Raw genomic sequence first — 18060 nt, 5'->3', positions numbered from 1 at the left:
GACTCTGAGCTAAGGACAGCAATGGTAGGGAATAATTCATCCAGGATAAATAAAAAGGAATATTGACAGGCTTCTTCCAGGTGCAGTGGGTCGGGGTGTCAGTGTTTATAACACACTTGGTCACGCCTGCTTTTGGCTGTAACTTGAAAAAAACTTTGTTGCCACCAGATTCCCAGCTTCAGCCGAGCCTGGCGCAGCGTGGTCCTGTCCCCCTTCCTCTCAGGTAGGCTTGTAACTCCCTGTCCTGCTCCTGGAGTAACCTGGTTGTAGATTTACTACGCCTTGTTCTCTTCCTTTCTTTCCCAGCCTCGTGTCCACCGAGCCCCAGAGAGCTGCAGGAGTGCCGGGAGTGCTTTGTGATCCTGCTCAGGTGAGCTCACAGTCCTGCCCGAACCCTGCTCCTGAACATTCTGAGCATGAACCACACTCTGCGTTGCCTTTGCAGTGTGAAAAACACGCTGGTTCATTATTTCATTCACCACAATGCTCTGACTTGCTCCAAACACCCACCAGAGCTCAGAGAGCCTGGCCTGAACCAAAGTTAGTTCAGAAATACATTGGGGTCAGGAGGGACCCTAAAGATTATCTGGAGAGGGATCCCACACTACTGTGCAGACACATCTGTACCAAAGCCCTGCTTTGGGCAGGTGGCCAACAATTCCCCTCAAAATAGGCTGCTTAGAAAGAGAAACTAGAGGTGTGATTTAGGGGATTTTTTTTTCAGGCTAGAAAATCCTCATGAGTTTGTATTCAGTGAAACTTCAATTTGCTTGGCCATTTCTGAAATTAATGTGAGGTAGAAATGTGTTGCTCTACCTTAGTTCCAAATCTCAGGGCTGACAGCACTGAGCCATCAATTAAATCACAGCTGAGAACTTCCCTCCTGATCTCCTGAAGGTGTCCTGTCCTGGCTGACCTGGATATGGTTGGAATTGCTAAACAATACACCCAGCTGGACCTCCCAGCTTTTGCCCTGGGGTGCCTCTTGGTCCTTCCTCACTCTGAGAAGAGGGAGCAGCAAATTCAGGTAAATCAGAAGTTTTGTGTCCTGTCTCCACAAGGGTGATGTCCTTAAATGTGTCCTGCTCACCAGAGCAGGTCAAAGGTGAATTCCAGTTAATTTCAACACATCCCTGCTGATGAATGCTCAATATTTGCCACGCCCAAAGGCTTCTAAAAGAATCATGTGAACGCTTCCTCTTCTTTTTTCTTTTAAAAGTTCAGTCATCCCCAGTAGCTCTGTCATCTGACTTTGCCTTTAGAGAATTTGAGGATGTTTTATGGGATCCCACCCATAAAACACATAGGAGAAAAAAAATAGTAAAACCCAAGTACAGCAGATTGTAAGAAAATTACTGAATCCTGCTTTGGAGGGGGGTTGAGTTGAAAGCTCCTGGCTTCCAAGGAAGATGTTTGATATGCACAAGTCCTGACAGAAAGCCATACCCTCACCATCCATGAACCTTGGACATTTTCCTTTCTCTTCTCATTTGTTCCCATTAATTTCTGCTCCGCATTGTTCTCCCAGGTGAAGCATTAGAGGCTGTTCCCATATTTGTCACCAGCAAACTGGGACCAGTAAAGGCACCTTAAATTCTCAGACTTCCCAGTCATTAAAGTTCCACTCAGAAAGGTTTCCCCAAATCACACACAACATGCTGGCAATGAGTCAGAAAATCCTGTGACAGCTACAGCAAAACACCATTTGAGAGTTAAAAGCAACACTTTCAGTCCAAGCATACAGATCCTGGTTTGAGAATTCTCCGTTTGCACCTAGAATTTCAAAAGATTCAGAATAATAATGTTTTGTAACTTGTTTTCACAAGGGTTTGTTATCAACCTGTAAGAAAGAAACTGTGCTGCAGCAATTGGACGAACATACGGACACTGGAGAACTGGTAGCATTTGCTTCCCAGGTAAAAAGATAAAATTTACTTCCCTTTGACTTGGAGGCTTTTTTTGATAACTAAGTGTTCACAGGACCTTCTTTTCTCTCTCCTCTGATCTTGTCCAGCCTTACTTGACAATATGTTCAAAAAATGTTAAATACTGGTGAAATGCATTTTCATTGATGTTGTGCAACTGAGAAACTTCTTGTGCATACCCAGTGCCAAGTTCTGGGCTGTCCCTGTTTGGAGGGCATCAGAACTACCTTGGGTTTTTTGGGTTTTTTTTTTTAATAACTACTTGAAGCTAAAATGCCAAAGGTTTTGGGAAACTGCACTTCTGCCTTGCCTTGAGCTGCCTCCCTGTGGGCAAGGTTAACTCATTCTTCTCTCTGAATCTGGGCTCAGTTTTCATAAAGTCTGCCATTTCACAGCACTTAAAAAAATAAAATGTAAAACAACCACCCCTGTTCTCTATAGAGTCCAACATGAAAACTGTGAGTTCCTTCCATTCAGAAGTAACATCTCTTTTGCCCAAAACATTAACACTTTTCATTACTGAAACTTCAATCTACAGATCAGCTCTCTGGTTTTGGACAGTATCATCAATGAGAAGCTCTATGAACAGTTCTGGAAAACCAAATATTATCCACTGTTAAAGCAACACCTGATAAACACCCACAGAATAAAAGAGCTGGTGGAATATTTTGCCAAAAATAACTGGTAAGTTAACAAATGGTAAAAAAAAAACCCAGGTGTAACTGGCAGCAATTACAGGAATTAAATCTCACCTTTAATTTTCTTCTGTTTGAAGTCATGGAGGTGTTCTAATACTTAATCTCCAAGGATTTTTAAAGTATTGCTAAGTTAATAAAGAAATAAATTTCACCTCACTAGGATGGAGTTTTACAGCCATTCAAGACCAAGTAAGAGATTGTTAAGCCTGGACTAGCAGCAGATGAAATGCTGTTAAAATAGAAGCAACCAGAGTGAAATAATCAAAACCTTGACCTTACCTTTAGGTGAATCCAGCTCAAGAGCATCACAGAGTCACAGCTTCACACTCAGAAAAAAAATAAATGAGCTGCCTGTACTGAAGACTTGGGAATTGGTGGTTTTGCCACAGAGTTGTCAGGAATTAAAAGCAGCTCTTGTGCTGCACTCAAATCACGACGGGGCTGTGGGTGTCTCACAGCACCTGGGCTCCTCTCCCACCTGGGCACACTCAGGGCCCAAACCCTGGGGCTTGCAGGGCACTGTTACCACTTGTCCCACCCTCACACTGGGACAGGAACCAGTAAACATTTAAATTCTCTATTTATTGATTTTATTAACAGCCCTGGGAAGAAAGCCAGGCTTGTTTTCTTTACTGGGAAATGACAGGGCCCATCTGACTTCAAAGCTATGGGATCATACTTCGGGTTTTTACTTCTGCTACCTAAATTTTTGGCTTTTTAGAGAGCTTCATTCAACAAAGTTGATCAACTTTTGCCTCTTACAGCCTTGATGATGCAACAGCCCTGATTCAAGAGTACCAAGAGAAATGTGGAAACCCTGCTCTGGCAGATGTCCCGGCATCTCATCTTCTGCAGGTAAAACAAACCATTTCTGCACCTCAGGCAGTATTTTCTTCTATTTCTTTAAAGACTTCTACCCAACTTCTTGCAAAAATACTTTTTAGCTGATCTACTTTAGTACCATGTATTGTACATAATAAAATATCCTTTCATTAACTCAAATAATTCATTGTAGCTGAACCAAGTCTGTGCCATGCTAACCATCACTTCTAAGGACTTCCCCAGGTCCTGGATCACATCCCATTTTCCTAAGCCCTACTAATGTTGTTCTTTGACCTTTTCAGATGTACCTGAATGGATCAGAGGGGTCCTGTGTGCTGGAAGTGCCATAAATCAGGTCGAGATTTGCCCTTTTCCCTCCTCCCTGTCCTGGCAGGAGGGGGAGCTGTGCATTCACAACTCTTTGTCCTGCCCAAGAGAACAGCAGACTAAAACTCCAAAGCTTTTACCAAGAGCGTCCTCAACCTCTCCACGTCCTTCCAGCTGTTCTAGGCTGCTTCTCCTCCATCCTCCACCCCATGAAAACAGTTCAGACCCACAGCAGAATTTCCTGCTTGTAGCCATCAGTTCATACTCAGCACTTTAAGTCTGAGAAGGAGTAAAGTTTATTTCTTTCACTTCTGTTATTTCCCCATGTTCAGGGCTGCTCTCACTCTGAGACATCATCCACAAGAACAGAACCTTGCCATCACTGTGATGAACTTTTATAAAACTGCAGGGGCTGTGGTTCATGTGTAAAATACTTTGTAGACAAATTTTAAGTGTAACTTTACAAACTCATGTATCAATTTTGACCTTTCACTAAAAATAAACAAACTTGTGTGTCAATTTTGGCCTTACAATGTAAATTAAAAAGAAATAAACTTACGCATCCATTTTAGCCCCCTATAATATTCTGTAAACCTCTTAATTATGAGTTTGTCCATAAATTGATATTCTAGTCAATAGAATTCCCTGAATATCATGTGCCAGAGTTCTTTTCAACTTTGCTCTGACTGCAGGAAGTGCAACTAGCCAGAGGTTCTTGAGACACCAGCCTGAAATGTTTTTTTGTCCAGGGCAAAGCAGGTTTATTTTGAATAGAAATCAGTTATTTAGTCAGCTCATGACACAGAAATACGGGTTCCAGCTGATGGAAAAGTCATAATCCAAAGGCCAAGGAAACTGCCCCCCATCCTAAACGTTCTGCTGTGGGAGGCAAAAGATAAAAATCTGTTTTGTTGGAAAGTTACAGCAGTTGTGAGAAAGGGGAGCTGTAAAATACATTCAGGACCCTGCAGCTGTGGGAACAGAGGAGCCACAAGGTGATGATTCTTGAACAACCCATATTTATCTTCAGCAGCTTTGAGAGTCACATGGAATTACATCATTGAGAGCCTCTGCATGGAGCAAAGGGCACAAAAAATGGAGTGTGAGCCACTAATAAGGGAAAGCCTCTCCTCACTGGTTATAGATTCAATGAGATCATCATTCATGAAAGCACAGGGAGATTTGAAACTGCCTCAAACTTTCTACAGTGAAATTACAGGTAATTGTAATCCTTTCAGAGTCTATCAAGACATTTTACTCCTTTAACTTAGTTGAGAATGTTAAATTAAGAAAATTAAATATAAACTGGATATTCTGGAGCAAACCCAGCCTGGTCCCAGAGCCCTCAATCTCTGTTCAAGCCCTGTACAAGCATCCCTTAGAAGGTGAACACCAAACCACCACAACTGCTGCATTCTTCCCCAGCAACACCTCAGCAAGCTCAGCTTTTCTATGAAGTGGAGTTTATTACAACATTAAGGAACAGGACTTAGATAGTTACCCTACTGGAATATTTTACAAATCAATTCATACAGAGAAAAGCAAACACAAGGTTGTTTAAATTCATGACAGGAAGTTACATTGTTAAGCTGTTAGCGACGGTGCAGGGCTGTAAACGAGCAATCAAGTTTTGGAACTTGCAGTTCAGAAGGAGATGGTAAAAATACCAGACAAGCAAAAACATCTTTTTAGGATTTCTTGTACTCGATTCTTTCTACCTTCACATCATCTCCAATTAGTTGATAGACATATGTAACTACTGTAGAAGCCTGGATGTCCATCAGCACAAATGAAGGAATGATGTTGCTGGAAAGAAAGAAAAAGATTCATAGCGATTGTGTGTCTATAACCCCCTTAGTGTTTTACCACTATTTAGCAGAAATCACTTCAAGAAAAATGGGAATTAATTCTCTAAGTACAGCACATGAGATCTGAGGCTGTGAGTATTTCATGTTTCAGTCCAGGAGATTGAGCAAGTACAGCTGTGTAAGTTAGACAACTCTAACTGTCCTCTCCCTGACATTGAAATCAGAAATACGAACATGTTAACCCTCAGGAGTTTGTAGTTCAGTTTTGTTACCAAACAAAAAATAACTCCCCCCAATATCCACTTACTTCTCTAAGGCATGGTAAGCTCCTGTAGCTGATCCTGGGTTGATATAGAATTTATTTTCGTGTTCAAATGCCTCAAATTTGTGTGTGTGTCCTGAAATGAGGATGTCCACATCAAACTGCCTCTGGAGCAGCGCCAGGCTGGCCATGTCACCCCAGGGGATCACCTGATGGCCGTGAATCAGCCCAATTTTGAACTGTCCAACAGTCACAACTTTCTGCTCCGGGTAATTCAGGTTCTAAAAAGAAAGAAAATAAAACAAACCCAGATCAGACAGATTTCTACTTAAACCCAAACCCTGCGCAACTCCCAAGAAGGGGAGAGCTCAGGAACTCATTTCACCACTTTTACTCGAACGACCTCCGAATATAAAAAATAAAACATACCCCTCCCAAAGAAATGGACACTACCTCATCAAAGTCCCCTCTGACAACATGAACATCCCCAGCCAGGGTCTTGAGGTAGTCATAGGTGTCCTTGGTGCAGAGGTTCCCCGTGCACAGGATGTGTTGGATCTTGCCAGGCACCAGCAGCTTTTTGAACTTGGCCGGGAGGCTGTTGCAGCGATGGGGGATGTGCAGGTCTCCCAGCACCAGCACCAACTTCAGCAGGGGAGAGAGGGGGACAGACACAGGTCAGGGCACAGCCAGCACTGCAAAGTCCTCTGCAGAGGCACAAAAAAAGTCCTCTGCAGAGCCAAAAGCTGCTAAAGTAAGGACGGAATGGTGATGGGAGTTTTGTTCTGTTCTACGGGGAACGAGCGTCTTTTACAAACACAGATCTACAGAATTATTTGTGTTTTGCTGCTGAAAGCCAACACTGCAAGGTGACGCATTCCTGTTCTATTTTACACAAATCTGGGAGTTACCATAAACTACACAACTGCTTTTTCTCTCTTAACACTTTTCAAGCACAGACCTGGCTAAACTGCAGCCACTTTTCTTAAAAAAAAAAAACAACAAACCCTCTTTATCCAAGTTCTCTCCCCTTATTAAAAAAAAAAAAAATCAAAATATTTTTAAAAAGCAGCAAATTTGCACCATGTGTTAATAGCTGATCAGAAGAGAAGCATGTTCAGAGTTCTCATTGTAAAAACCACTGAAAAAATTAACAAAGCTAAAAAACAACAGCAAAATACAAACAGGGCACTGCAGAGACGCCAATCCAGGTCACTGCACGGTGTTCCTGTCACCACTTCTACACATTTATAGTTTCAGATGCCAGAATAAAAATGTAGTGGGGGCTTCAAAATTAAGGACTGAGATGATGCAAGGCCACGGCTTAACAGCACAGGCTTTAAACCTGCAAATAAAGCAATAATGCAAGCAACACAGGGAAAATTAATTGTGCAAAAAAAAGGGTGTGAGAAGCTTTATAAAGCAGGGAATGTTATGGCACTGCTCTGGGAAAACCCTAAAACTAAAGCCACTCAGCCCTAGGAACTCCAAGAATGGCTCCACACTGAAGAGATTTTTATCTTCCACTTCATGTTAGTGAGGCAGTTCCTAAAATGTCACCCTCAAATGTGTTTGGAAAGGACACAGCCCAGATTTATTTCTATAAGCAAATACAACTAGGCTAGGAAATTGTACTTTGAAAGATTTCTCTTTTTTCCTCATGGATTTTTAGGCCAGGCAGTTACCTTCAGGCTAACAGTCCTCAAAAAGGCAGAGGGAACTTGGGTGGTATTTTTGATTGTTTGCGGGGTTTTTTTTTAGATTAAAAACATCTCAGTGCCACCATCAAAGCCATCTGGAGACAGATGGCTGAAAGTACTGGTAAAGCAATACAAAAGGTCTTTAATCAACGAGTGACCAATTTAAAATGAAACCAGGAGGGGGGAAAAAAAGACATTTTTGATAATCTTTGAAGAGTAACAAGTGGGCATCAGTAATTTGGACTAATAAGTGGCAATAGATGGTCTGACTGCTGCCTAAGTGTGCAGTACCAGTTATGTATTTGATAAAATTCATAATTTAATAAAATGATCCTGCTTCCACACCCCACTGAGCCAGCTGTGTTCACTCAGCACATCCCCTTTGCTGACAACGGCAGCCCCGCATTTCCCCAAAAATCACATTTCAGCTCCCATTCTTCACAGAAACCAAACCAAACCACCAGCACCGCAGAGGGTTTAACCACCGCAGGTATCCAGAGCTTAAAGCAGTGGCGAAAACCGCTAAAACACCTGGATTTTAGCAGGAATTTGGGCGTGATCTGGAGCCCCAGCAGCCCCTAAATCCATCAGAGCCACCTGCCAGTGACACGCAGCGACACGAACGAGCCCTTCCCACGGGTGTTAAGCCAAGGAGTGACTTACTCTGTGCCCAGCCTGATTGGAATGAAGGAGTTGATTGCAGGGGATGAGAAACAGGGCGGAACATGATCAATGTTAAACGAGAGGAAGCAACAGAAGAGAAAACACAGCCAAATGAACGGGCAAATAATAATTAATGAATTGTCGATGTTATGACAGAAGCGTTAAATAATAATTTAAAAAAAAATAAAGTTAATGAGATTACGATAAAATTAATGCAAATTATAAACGGGGGCTCCTGCAGTGACGGCCCGGCCCTCAACCCCTGGGGGCCTCGCCTCAGCTGGGGACCGCCCTCCCGCCCGCTCTCCCCCGGCCCGGCCGGGTTGATCCCGGCTCCAGTGGCCGTGCCGGGGGTTCCGGTGTGCCCGGGGATGCCGGGGTGTCCCGGGGTGTCCCGGGTGCGGCTCCCGGGGTCCCCCCGCTCTCACCATCGCGCCCGCTCCGCTCCGGCCCTCCCGGAACCCGCCTGGCACCGCCCCCGCTACGGCGCCTGCGAAGGGACAACACAGCGCCGAGCGCGTCCGTGCCGTGCTCCCGCTGCCTGGGGTTTTACACACGTGAAACCAGAATTGTCCCCAAAATCAGTCGATAATGACGAGAGAGAGAGAGAGAGAGAGTGATTACTTATTTGAGAGTTGCGCAAGCCTGGGCGCTCCTGGTCTCCCACAAACCAAGCAACCCAACTATCAAAACTTTTTACTATTTATGCGTTTTAGGAAACAAAGGAATTGGTGTTCATTGCCTACAAGTTACATGGTTCTCTCATTAATTAGTATTCTATTGGTAACGATTCTCTTGCCTCCCATGCTAATTAGCGCCACGCTCAGCCCTTCTCTTCTTTGTGGTCGGGGGCGTTTCCTGGGTGTGTCCCTGAGCTGGTGCTGCCCAGGGCAGGGCAGGGGCAGCTCCCATCTCTGCTCTGTGTGACAGGGACAGGACCCTGGGAGCGGCTGGAACTGTGTCAGGGGAGTTTAGGTTGGATTTAGGGAAGGTTCTTCCCCCAGAGGCTGCTGGGCACTGCCCAGGCTCCCCAGGGAATGGGCAATGCTGCCACAGCTCCAGGAGCGTTTGGACAGCGCTCCCAGGGATGCAGAGGCTGGGATTGCTGGGGTGTCTGTGCAGGGGCCAGGGGTTGGATCGATGACCTCTGCACGGAACTCGGGACAATCCCCAATTCCACAATTCCACAATTCCCCAATTCCACAACTCCCCAACTCCACCAGCCCGGGGCTCCACATCCGGGGCTCCGCAGGCCCCGCCCCGCGGCGGTTCCCGCCCTCGGCGGCCGTGAGGGGAGCGGGGCGGCGGCCGTGAGGGGAGCCGGGCGGCGGCCGGCACCGGCTGAGGGGAGCCGGGCGGCGGCCATGAAGTGCGTGATCGCGGGGCCGCAGCTCCGAGGTACCGGGAGCCCGGCACAGCCCCGCACCGCTGCGGGACACCGGGAACGCGGCACCCCCGGCACCTGAGCGGAACACGAGCCCCGGGAGCGGAGCGGGGGATCCGCTTGTCCCTCATGCCGGCGGGGTCGGGCGTTGTGCGGGGTGGGCGCAGCTGGGGCTTGTTGGGATGTGCAGGATTTGGGGACACCCGTGGCCTGGCTGCGTGTCCCCCTGTGCACCTCCAGAGGCGCAGCTCCACCCTGGGTGCAGTATTCTGTGGGAAAAACTGCTCCGCCGCTGCCACAGAAGAATCCCCGGGCCCTCTGCCGGGCTCCGCTGTGTTTCTTAGCATTCCATCTCTCCAGATGTCCCGTTGTTTCTCGGACTTCCCATCTGTTAAATGTCATTTCTAATCCCGGTGCTGAGGTTTTGTCTGACTTAATTTGTGCTAACACGAGGTGCTGCAAAGGGACACGCGACATTCGAGGTGCCTCATCAGAGGCAGCTTTCCAAAACATTCAGGCTTTGGAGAATTAAAATTTTAATTAAAAAGCAAAAGTAACAGTTTCCACCATCAGTTTGTTTTTAAATGTGTAAGAAATTTGTAATGTTTCCTCTTGAATTATTCTGGAGAAAGTGCAATGTCACCGTTTTTATTTTAATTTAGAATGAATATTGCAGTGTTTTCTTTCCCTGGCAGTGTTTGGAAAAGCAATACATGCCATAGCTCGGATTAGTGATGAATTTTGGTTTGACCCCCTAGAAAAAGGTGTAAGTGAATTTTATTTATTCTAATTCAAAAATCTTTATGATAAACCCAGTATTTATACTGCTGGATATTGTGGTTTCCTACAGGTGCCTTTCAGTCCACCACATTCTCAGCTCCCTCCACTTTCAATATGGACAAATGCCATGATTTCTGTGATTGTAATTACGCAGATTCCATCATGGAAGATTTCATTCCTACTCTGCCCTAAGACCCTTTGATTTTTTTTGTTGTTGTCGTTGTCCAGGACATCCTGATTAATGCCACGGGGGTTCAGTTCTGTTGTCACGGGTCACAAGGTTTGAGTTTTGTGCCACACAGGAGCTGCCTCTAAAAACAACATGTTTTGTACTGTTGTGACTCAACAGGAAGAACACATCCATTAATGCTTCTGATTAATCAAACACCATTTCCAGCAGAATTAGTGGTTTTCTCCAGAGGTTTTCTTAGTTAAAAGTGATCCTTGAGTCCCTGGGAGGATGGAAAATCACCAGTGGAGATATTTGGTTTTATACCTGAAGAATTTTTGAGGTGTGAGTGGTGGCTTTGCTCCTTTGTATGGATCATGTCCCTCAAACACAAGCTGAGCTCTGGGTCTTTGTGTAACTCAATTATTTTTATAAATAATTTTAAAATCAGTTTTAAAGTATGTATTTTTATCCTTTTTTAATCATTTTGAGATGAAAATTTCCAGGTTTGCTGGTGGCACTGAAGCCCAGAGGGAGCTTTTTTTTAAAATGTTCAATATGAGATAGTTTTTGAGTTAATAAATTATTTTACTTCTATTCCCTCAGTGGTTGCATTCAGTGATGTTGTGGGGCTTTCCCAACCCTGATGACTCTGTGGTTCCATTTCCAGCTTGCCTTAAGATCAGTGAATTCCTCGAGATCAGCATATGCGTGTGTGTTCTTCTCATCCATGTTTTTCCAGCATTACTGCTGGACAGCTGTGTCCCAACCGTGTCAGCAGGAGCAGCAGTTATCCCTGCCCTGTAAATTGATAATTAAGGTACATTTTAGTGAGTTGTTACACACAGCAGCAAATTCACCCGATTTCCAGCTGAAATTATAGTGGGTGAGGATCAGCCTGGGCTCTCCCAGTGGCCCCAGAGCAGTTTGGGGAAGCTTTAAGAGCAAAAACTTGAGATAAACCGGGGTACAAACACAGGGAAATGATATTTACTGCAAAGCTGCTCAGGGACTAACCTCTGCACTGACTTTTTTTTTTTCTTTTTTCAGTCAGTTCTCCCTGTGTTTAGATGTGCAAATGTGCTGGAAAGGAATGTAGAGAAATGCAGCATCTCCACCAACCCCAGTGACCAGCACATCACCTTTCAGCTCCTCTGCAGGCACGGTGAGGCCACAGGGGAGTTTAAAAGCACAACATTTAATGCCATTATCACACAGGAGCAGGTCTGTCACCGCCGGCCCAGCAGGACTGGGAATGTTCATCAGCCTCAGGCTTTGCAAAATTCCTAAATAAACATCATCTCCCCCCACAGAGCTGTGCTGTGCTGCAGGCAGTGGTTTATATTATCAATAATGCAGCTGGGGTTCCTGATTTTAGGATGATACATTGAATGAGGTCTGCAGATAACTGAGCACATCCTTACCCAGATCTGTAGGGTTTGTGTTCTGCATTCCAGAACATTTCGGTTATTTTTACCAGTTAATTACTGAGGCTGTTTCCCACTCTGCATTTGTTGCACTTGTTGCTGTTCACTTATTTCTTGTGGGTCCTTAAAAACCTCCGGTTCTGTCCAGGCAAAACTGATAGGATGGAGGGAGCCTAAGAGGGCAGGTGGGTTCCATTTCCTGTTGGTGGTGGGTTATTTCCATGTAGCTGGACTAAGTCACTTGGTTACTTCCTCTATTGAACAATTAATACTTTAAAAAAACCCCAAAACTAAAATTACAGCCAAGTACTGATTTTTGTTCCTTTCCTTTATTCTCAGGTGTTGTAAAAACCTATAACCTGACATTTCAAGAGTGCGACCCCTTGCAGGCTGTTTTTGCAAAGCACATGTGTCCAAACATTCTTAGAGTCCACTCCAGGTAACAAACACAGTTTTTTTTTTTTGAGTTTTACTTTCTAATGAAACAAATGCTAAATAGTCATAGATAGAATGATTTTAGTGCTGAATGACATTTCGCAGGCTGCTGGCTGATGTGATGATTCATTTCCCAACCAGTCAGGAAGAAATAACCTTGTCAGTAACTCCAATGAAAGTTTGCTTCAAGAGTTACACTGAGGAAGACACTGGTAAGGAAATTCAAAATGTGAACCGATACTTGGGCTTTTAACTTTTTTTTTTTTGAGGTGAACTCCAGGAATAATAACTGTCACGACATGAACGTGGGATGAGTTTTATGGCTGAACGACATTTTTAACAGAACATTAGAGAGAGAGATTTGAAGTCATGCTGCCACCCTCTGGTTTTAATAAATTAAATAAATTTAAATAAATTGAAACATCTTCCTGGTGTCAGTGGCAGATCTCAGACTGAGCAGCCAATTGAAATAAATTATGCCACTTGCTGTAGGCTTGAAAGAGGTAATTACTGTGCTGCAAGAGCAGCAGCCTGGCAACTGCCAGGAAAAAGGGGATAATTTTATGTTTTAAAAAGAACTGTTTAAATCTGAATACCACAATTATAGAATTGATATCATTAGAGAATATATTTTAGTCTGAGGACAGCACACAGTGTCAGCAAGCCCTGCTCTGTCACTGCCGTGGTCACATCTCCAGGAGGTGCAGAAGGAGCTGGAGATCCTTGGGGTGTGACTCAAACTAATTCTGAAGATGTAATTGTGGTTTTGAAGTAGAGGCTCTTGTGTATCATATAATAAAGAGATGCTTTTCATACTTGTTATGACCAAAGCTGTGGAGAACGACCTGGGAAGAGCCTGGAGCACAGGGCCGGGAATTGGGCTGGGAATAGGCTAAGAGAAGGATCAAGTGGTAGAAATCACCCAAAATAAAGAGATTACATTTTGAACGACACATTTAGCGACTTCAGAAACATTCAGGGCTACTGTAAGGAAGAAAGTGTAAAAATGTAATACAAAAAACTACAAAAGTGAAGAGATTCCAAAGCTGCAGTGAGGGGAGGGAGGAGGAGCAGTGGGGGGCTCTGTGCTCGTGCTCAATCTCCCTGCCTGCAGCTCCCCCTGTTCCCTTTGAACCCCTCACCTGCCATGGCCTGGGAGTCCCAAAAAATCCAACCCTCTGCCCACACCTGCTCCCCTCTGTGCCTCAGCTGCACGTGTGTGACCAACACCCCCTGCCACAGCCACCAGGAGCTTCTTACAAGAGCCTGTTTGAAACTCTGCAAGTTCAAAAGCAAAGCTGAGCAGAGAAAGGGAAGAGTGGGGAATAGCCTGGAACACTTTCTTGGCAGCCTGGCCTTGCCGGGGAGCAGCTCAAGCTGCTGTGGAATTTCTCTGAGCTCTCTGGGACTGTCCCACACCAGGAAAACGCCCTCTCACACTCTCTCTTCACACACCCATTGACGAAGTAATCTCGTGGTAACAAAAACCGGGATACCTGAAACTAAACAGCCAATTTCCTGTTGCCACTTAACGTGTCAGGAAAAGATTGTCATTTCAAACAAAGAGCCTCAGTCCACCTCCATTGTGCTCCGGTGATTGTCAGCAATTTTGATTAATCTCCTAAAGTCACGCTGCATTTTGCGCTTCCCATCCACGCAACAATAGGCAGCTGGGAATATTATTTGTGGTGGATGCCTGTGGAAGAAGCAGATCTGCAAGAACAGCGGCAGGTGTTAGGTTAGCTCACAAAGCAGAAGATGGAATAGGTTCTGTTAAAACCCATTCCAATCTACACAACGTACTGCAAATAAATTAAGGATTTAACTTAATTCTAGTATGTATATAAGCTAAATATTTATTACTGTTAACACTATAAAATTTGTTCAAACAGTGCTTACGTAAAAAACCTCAGGGTTACAGTCACGGCTTTGTTGAGACCAAACTTCACTGCTGTGACTCCCTGACTTGTTCTTATCTCAAACAGACTTTTCAAGGACAATGCTTACTGAGATACAGCTCAGTTCAGAGGAATTTGACTACTTTCAAGTTGGAGTAGATTCTGAAGTGACATTTTGCCTTAAAGAATTGAGGGTAAAGTAACAATTTCTCTGGGAAGAAAACCCATTTCTCATTAATTTGCCTGACTGGACCAGGACAACACAGGATGGTCCCTGTGGAATGGCCCTGGGCTGTGTCCCACCAGCCCTCCTGACAACAGCAGGGTTTCACCACCTGGTTGAGGATCAGCTTTAAACCCCAGGATCCTCAGGACACCTCAGAGCCTTTGAAAGGCAAACAAAACACTTTGAAACAGAGATGTGGTTGGTTTCTCTGCCCCAGGGAAAGCATCAGTGACCAGGGGAGTTCTCCATGCAGAACCTCCTCTGGCAAAGCTCTGGCAGGGGAAGGACAGGAATTATTCTTAGAAGCAGCAGACCTTCCCCCTCTTTTTGCCAGTAAACAGCAGCTGGGATAAACTGACATTGCAGTATCAGTGCTGTGGGTTTAACAAGCCCTTCACCCCTCTCTGCAGGGCCTGCTGGCGTTTTCCGAAGCCACGAGCGTTCCTGTGTCCATCCACTTCGACAGATGTGGGAGGTGCGTGGGGAACTGGCCTGGCTGGGGCCCCTGCAGCCACCCAGTGAACACTGAAGTGCCCATTAGGGCAGGTTTTCATTTCTAACCTGCAATCCAGAGTTTGTAATTCCACAGAAAGCACTGACCCCGGGCGTGGGCATTGCCAAGGCAGCCGTGCTGACTGACAGCTCCCTGTGTATAAATCACCTGGACACCTGAGGCTCCCAGTGCCCTGCTGGCAATGAGTTATTTAGCACTTTAAAGAAACAATACGTTTTCTGGATAAATATAATTTTAACAGTTACAGATTTAATGCTATCATTTGACTCTGATACTGCGCAGCATTTGCTGATTGGAGCAGTGAGATCTGTAACAGGAGCCCCTCTCTCATCTTCAGCTTTTCAGAGGAGGCACTTTTTAATTCCATAGGTAGAATCAGAGGATGTGTGTCACCTCCCACAGTATCTGTAATGGTCTCAATACTTGTGTTTAGACCCATTGCTTTCAGCATTGAGGACGTGCTGCTGGAGGCCAGCTTTATCCTGGCTACCTTGTGTGAGGCTGAGAAGGAGGCAGCTTCCCCAGGGCCTGCCTGCTGCCCACGGCCCTGGGACAGGTAACGGGGGCTGAGGGGGCACCTGGCCTTCAGAGGGTGAAGAACTCAGGTTTTCACAGGGAAACTCTGAACCACAGGGGTTCAGGGACATCTCAGCAGCACAACAGCAAGAAGGGGGTGCAAGGGAGAACATTCTGTACAAGCTGCTGCTTTCTCATCTCCACGGGGTCTGGGTGCAGCAGGAGGGAAAATGCTGAGAATCCCCTCTAAAGCTGTGATCTTTTCACAAACAGAAAATAAGGACGTTCCAAGGATACACAAAGCCAGTTACTAACCTGCCCTACTCTGTCCAATCCAGCTCAAGGCCTGGCATGGATAAATCTGACCAGACCTCCATGGATGGAGCCAGCAAGGCAGACACAGCAGCTTCCAAAAAGCCACAGCAGAAGGGAAACACTCAGAGCAGGGACTCGGCAAAACAAGAGGCAAAAACTATTCCCCGAGGCACAGAGAGGGATGTGCCAGGCAGAGCAGGTGCAGCCAGGGCTGAGGCAGCAGGAGGAGAGGCCACAGAGGCTCCTTATGAGAAGGTGAGGGAACTCCCCAGAGCTGCTGCTTGGCTGAGCTCCCCCACGTGCCCTGGAGGTTTCAGTGGGATCAGCTGTCCCCGCTGGAAAACCCCAGCACTGCTGGGAACACTCCTGGGGGCAGGTGGGTGTCACTGGGAAATGCTGCTGGCTGAGAAAGATCTTACAGTGGCAAAAGCTTCACAAATGCCCCAATTCTTACCTGTACAAATATTGCATTTTCCAGTTCCATTCCTTGTTCTTTGGAGCTGTCTCTTACAAGGAGAAGGAGGCCATTGGCGACACCTTCCAGAGTTTGGTGACAGCCAGTGACACTGAGGAGGAGTTTGGTGCCGTGCAGAGCTCCCCAGTTCTGTAGTGCAGGGGCTGGGGGCCAAGGACAGACACGGGGAGTGCCCAGGAGGGAAGGGCAGTGCAGGCCCAGCCGCTGGCACTGGTGCTGTGACCCAGCAGCACAGAACGTTCTGGAACTGTCAGTGCTCTTGTAATGGCACAAATGTAGGTCACGATTGACTCCGTTGAGGTTTGTGTGTCTGCAGGAACTGCTGGGGGTTCTGCTCTCGGATCACCCTCACTCGAGAGAGGCTCAGTTTGAATTCAGGCTCTGTTATTACCACATCAGGCACATGAAGCTGCTGTTCTGGTTAAGGGTGCTGGGAAAATATCCCAACCCTGCCCTCTGTGACAGCCAAACCCAGCCCAGCTCCAGGAGAACTCAGGTTTTTACAGAGACTGTAGGACCAGTGTTTAACTGAAAAACCAAAATTGTCACGGAACTGCATTTTAAAAAATAAAGGTTTGTGTTTCAGACTTGCATTGTTCTTTTCCTTCCCCGCGTCTCTTCCACCACACGTCAGGGGCAGTGCAGGATTTCCAAAGTCACACTGGAACACAACACTGAAATTCCCAGTCAATTAAAGGATCATTATCTGCCGCAGAAGGCATTGGGTGTCACTCAGGTGTGGATCTGAGAGCACTGCAGGGAGGTCACAGTGACAGGGACCCTGGCTGTGCCTCTGTGCCACCAACCACATCCCCACATCAACACAGGCGCTGCATGTAACTTGACTTTAAAAAGCACATTTTAGTATAAATACTATATTTATTAAATATCTTTACAATTTATTTAAATGTATTTACAGAACTATTCCTGCATAAGTTATACCTCAGACATGAAATCCACATAATTGCCTCTTAGGTAAGCATAGATGATAGTCTCATTTTAACAGCAACAAAAAAGCATCCTCAGATACAGACTCAGATTTGCTTCATTGTTTCAGCTATCTTTGTCAGAAACTACTGCATACAGTCGGGTTCTCCACACAGCAGCAGCTCCTCCCCTGGAGAAAGGATGTCCCTTTCCAAGAGATGGACGTTCCATCACTAAATCCTCCCAGCCCTGCCAGATCATTGCCTCGACTCACTTGTAACTGCCTGGTCCCAGATCCGGTTTTTGGTTTGGTTTTGTTTTCAGCCTGAAGAAGGACGTTTAGGACTGTATGTCGCAGCTCTCCCAAAGATAGCCAGGAAAACAGCAAGGAACCACAGAGCTTTTCCACTTCACCACATCTTAGCCCTGTTCCACCCCAATCTCTATGGCTGCTGCAGCAATCCCAGGTTCCTGGGGGACAGAGCTGCTCCTGCTCCTCCAGATCCCTGCTCCCAACCCAAACCACAACCCTCTGCAGCAGCTCCAAGCCTGCCCACGCTCCGCTCGCTTCCAAGTCAGGGAACACCTTTCTTGTACATTCCTCCGGTGAACATTCCCACTAACCTTACCCCTAGCAAGTGTTACTGCTTCATGCATCGCTGGGAATTATTTTGGATAGGATGGGCCCTGTCATTTCCTTCTCCAAAGATCAGTTTGTGCGCAGACAGCGTTAAGTTCATAGGAAAAAATCAGGTTTGATATGTTCAGAGTGCACGTCTTAAAAAAAAC

The 18060-nt window shown here is 45.7% G+C and overlaps 3 protein-coding genes across 3 annotated transcripts in view; 2 read left to right on the top strand and 1 right to left on the bottom strand.

The window, feature by feature from the left end:
- The window catches only part of KNTC1 (kinetochore associated 1), a 31075-nt gene extending 26300 nt beyond the window's left edge, over nt 1-4775 (top strand). Inside the window, exons 58-64 of the mRNA XM_066199523.1 lie at nt 169-223; nt 307-370; nt 898-1027; nt 1827-1916; nt 2464-2609; nt 3388-3478; nt 3748-4775. Coding sequence (XP_066055620.1) covers nt 169-223; nt 307-370; nt 898-1027; nt 1827-1916; nt 2464-2609; nt 3388-3478; nt 3748-3795 — 624 coding nt within the window. The 3' untranslated portion in view covers nt 3796-4775. The remainder of the gene's footprint in view (nt 1-168; nt 224-306; nt 371-897; nt 1028-1826; nt 1917-2463; nt 2610-3387; nt 3479-3747) is intronic.
- Nucleotides 4776-5218: 443 nt separating this feature from the next.
- VPS29 (VPS29 retromer complex component) lies at nt 5219-8773 on the bottom strand. The gene is made up of 4 exons (XM_066199522.1): nt 8634-8773; nt 6296-6487; nt 5888-6123; nt 5219-5578 (listed from the first exon to the last, which is right to left on the bottom strand). The coding sequence occupies exons 1-4, from the start codon at nt 8634-8636 to the stop codon at nt 5461-5463; spliced, it is 549 nt and encodes a 182-aa protein (XP_066055619.1). The 5' UTR covers nt 8637-8773; the 3' UTR covers nt 5219-5460.
- Nucleotides 8774-9500: 727 nt separating this feature from the next.
- On the top strand, nt 9501-16890 carry RAD9B (RAD9 checkpoint clamp component B). The gene is made up of 11 exons (XM_066199962.1): nt 9501-9603; nt 10285-10355; nt 11209-11358; nt 11589-11703; nt 12305-12404; nt 12542-12612; nt 14386-14492; nt 14935-14999; nt 15472-15594; nt 15893-16124; nt 16348-16890. Exons 1-11 carry the CDS (start codon nt 9570-9572, stop codon nt 16477-16479), a joined length of 1200 nt encoding a protein of 399 aa, XP_066056059.1. The 5' UTR covers nt 9501-9569; the 3' UTR covers nt 16480-16890.
- Nucleotides 16891-18060: the final 1170 nt, after the last annotated feature.

Source organism: Chamaea fasciata, unplaced genomic scaffold, assembly GCF_029207755.1.
Source record: "Chamaea fasciata isolate MVZ Bird 193981 ecotype frontalis unplaced genomic scaffold, bChaFas1.0.hap1 SCAF_18, whole genome shotgun sequence".
Classification (NCBI taxonomy): domain Eukaryota; kingdom Metazoa; phylum Chordata; class Aves; order Passeriformes; family Sylviidae; genus Chamaea; species Chamaea fasciata.
Note: the sequence above shows the minus strand (reverse complement) of the source record. Positions and strands in the feature narration are given on the sequence as shown.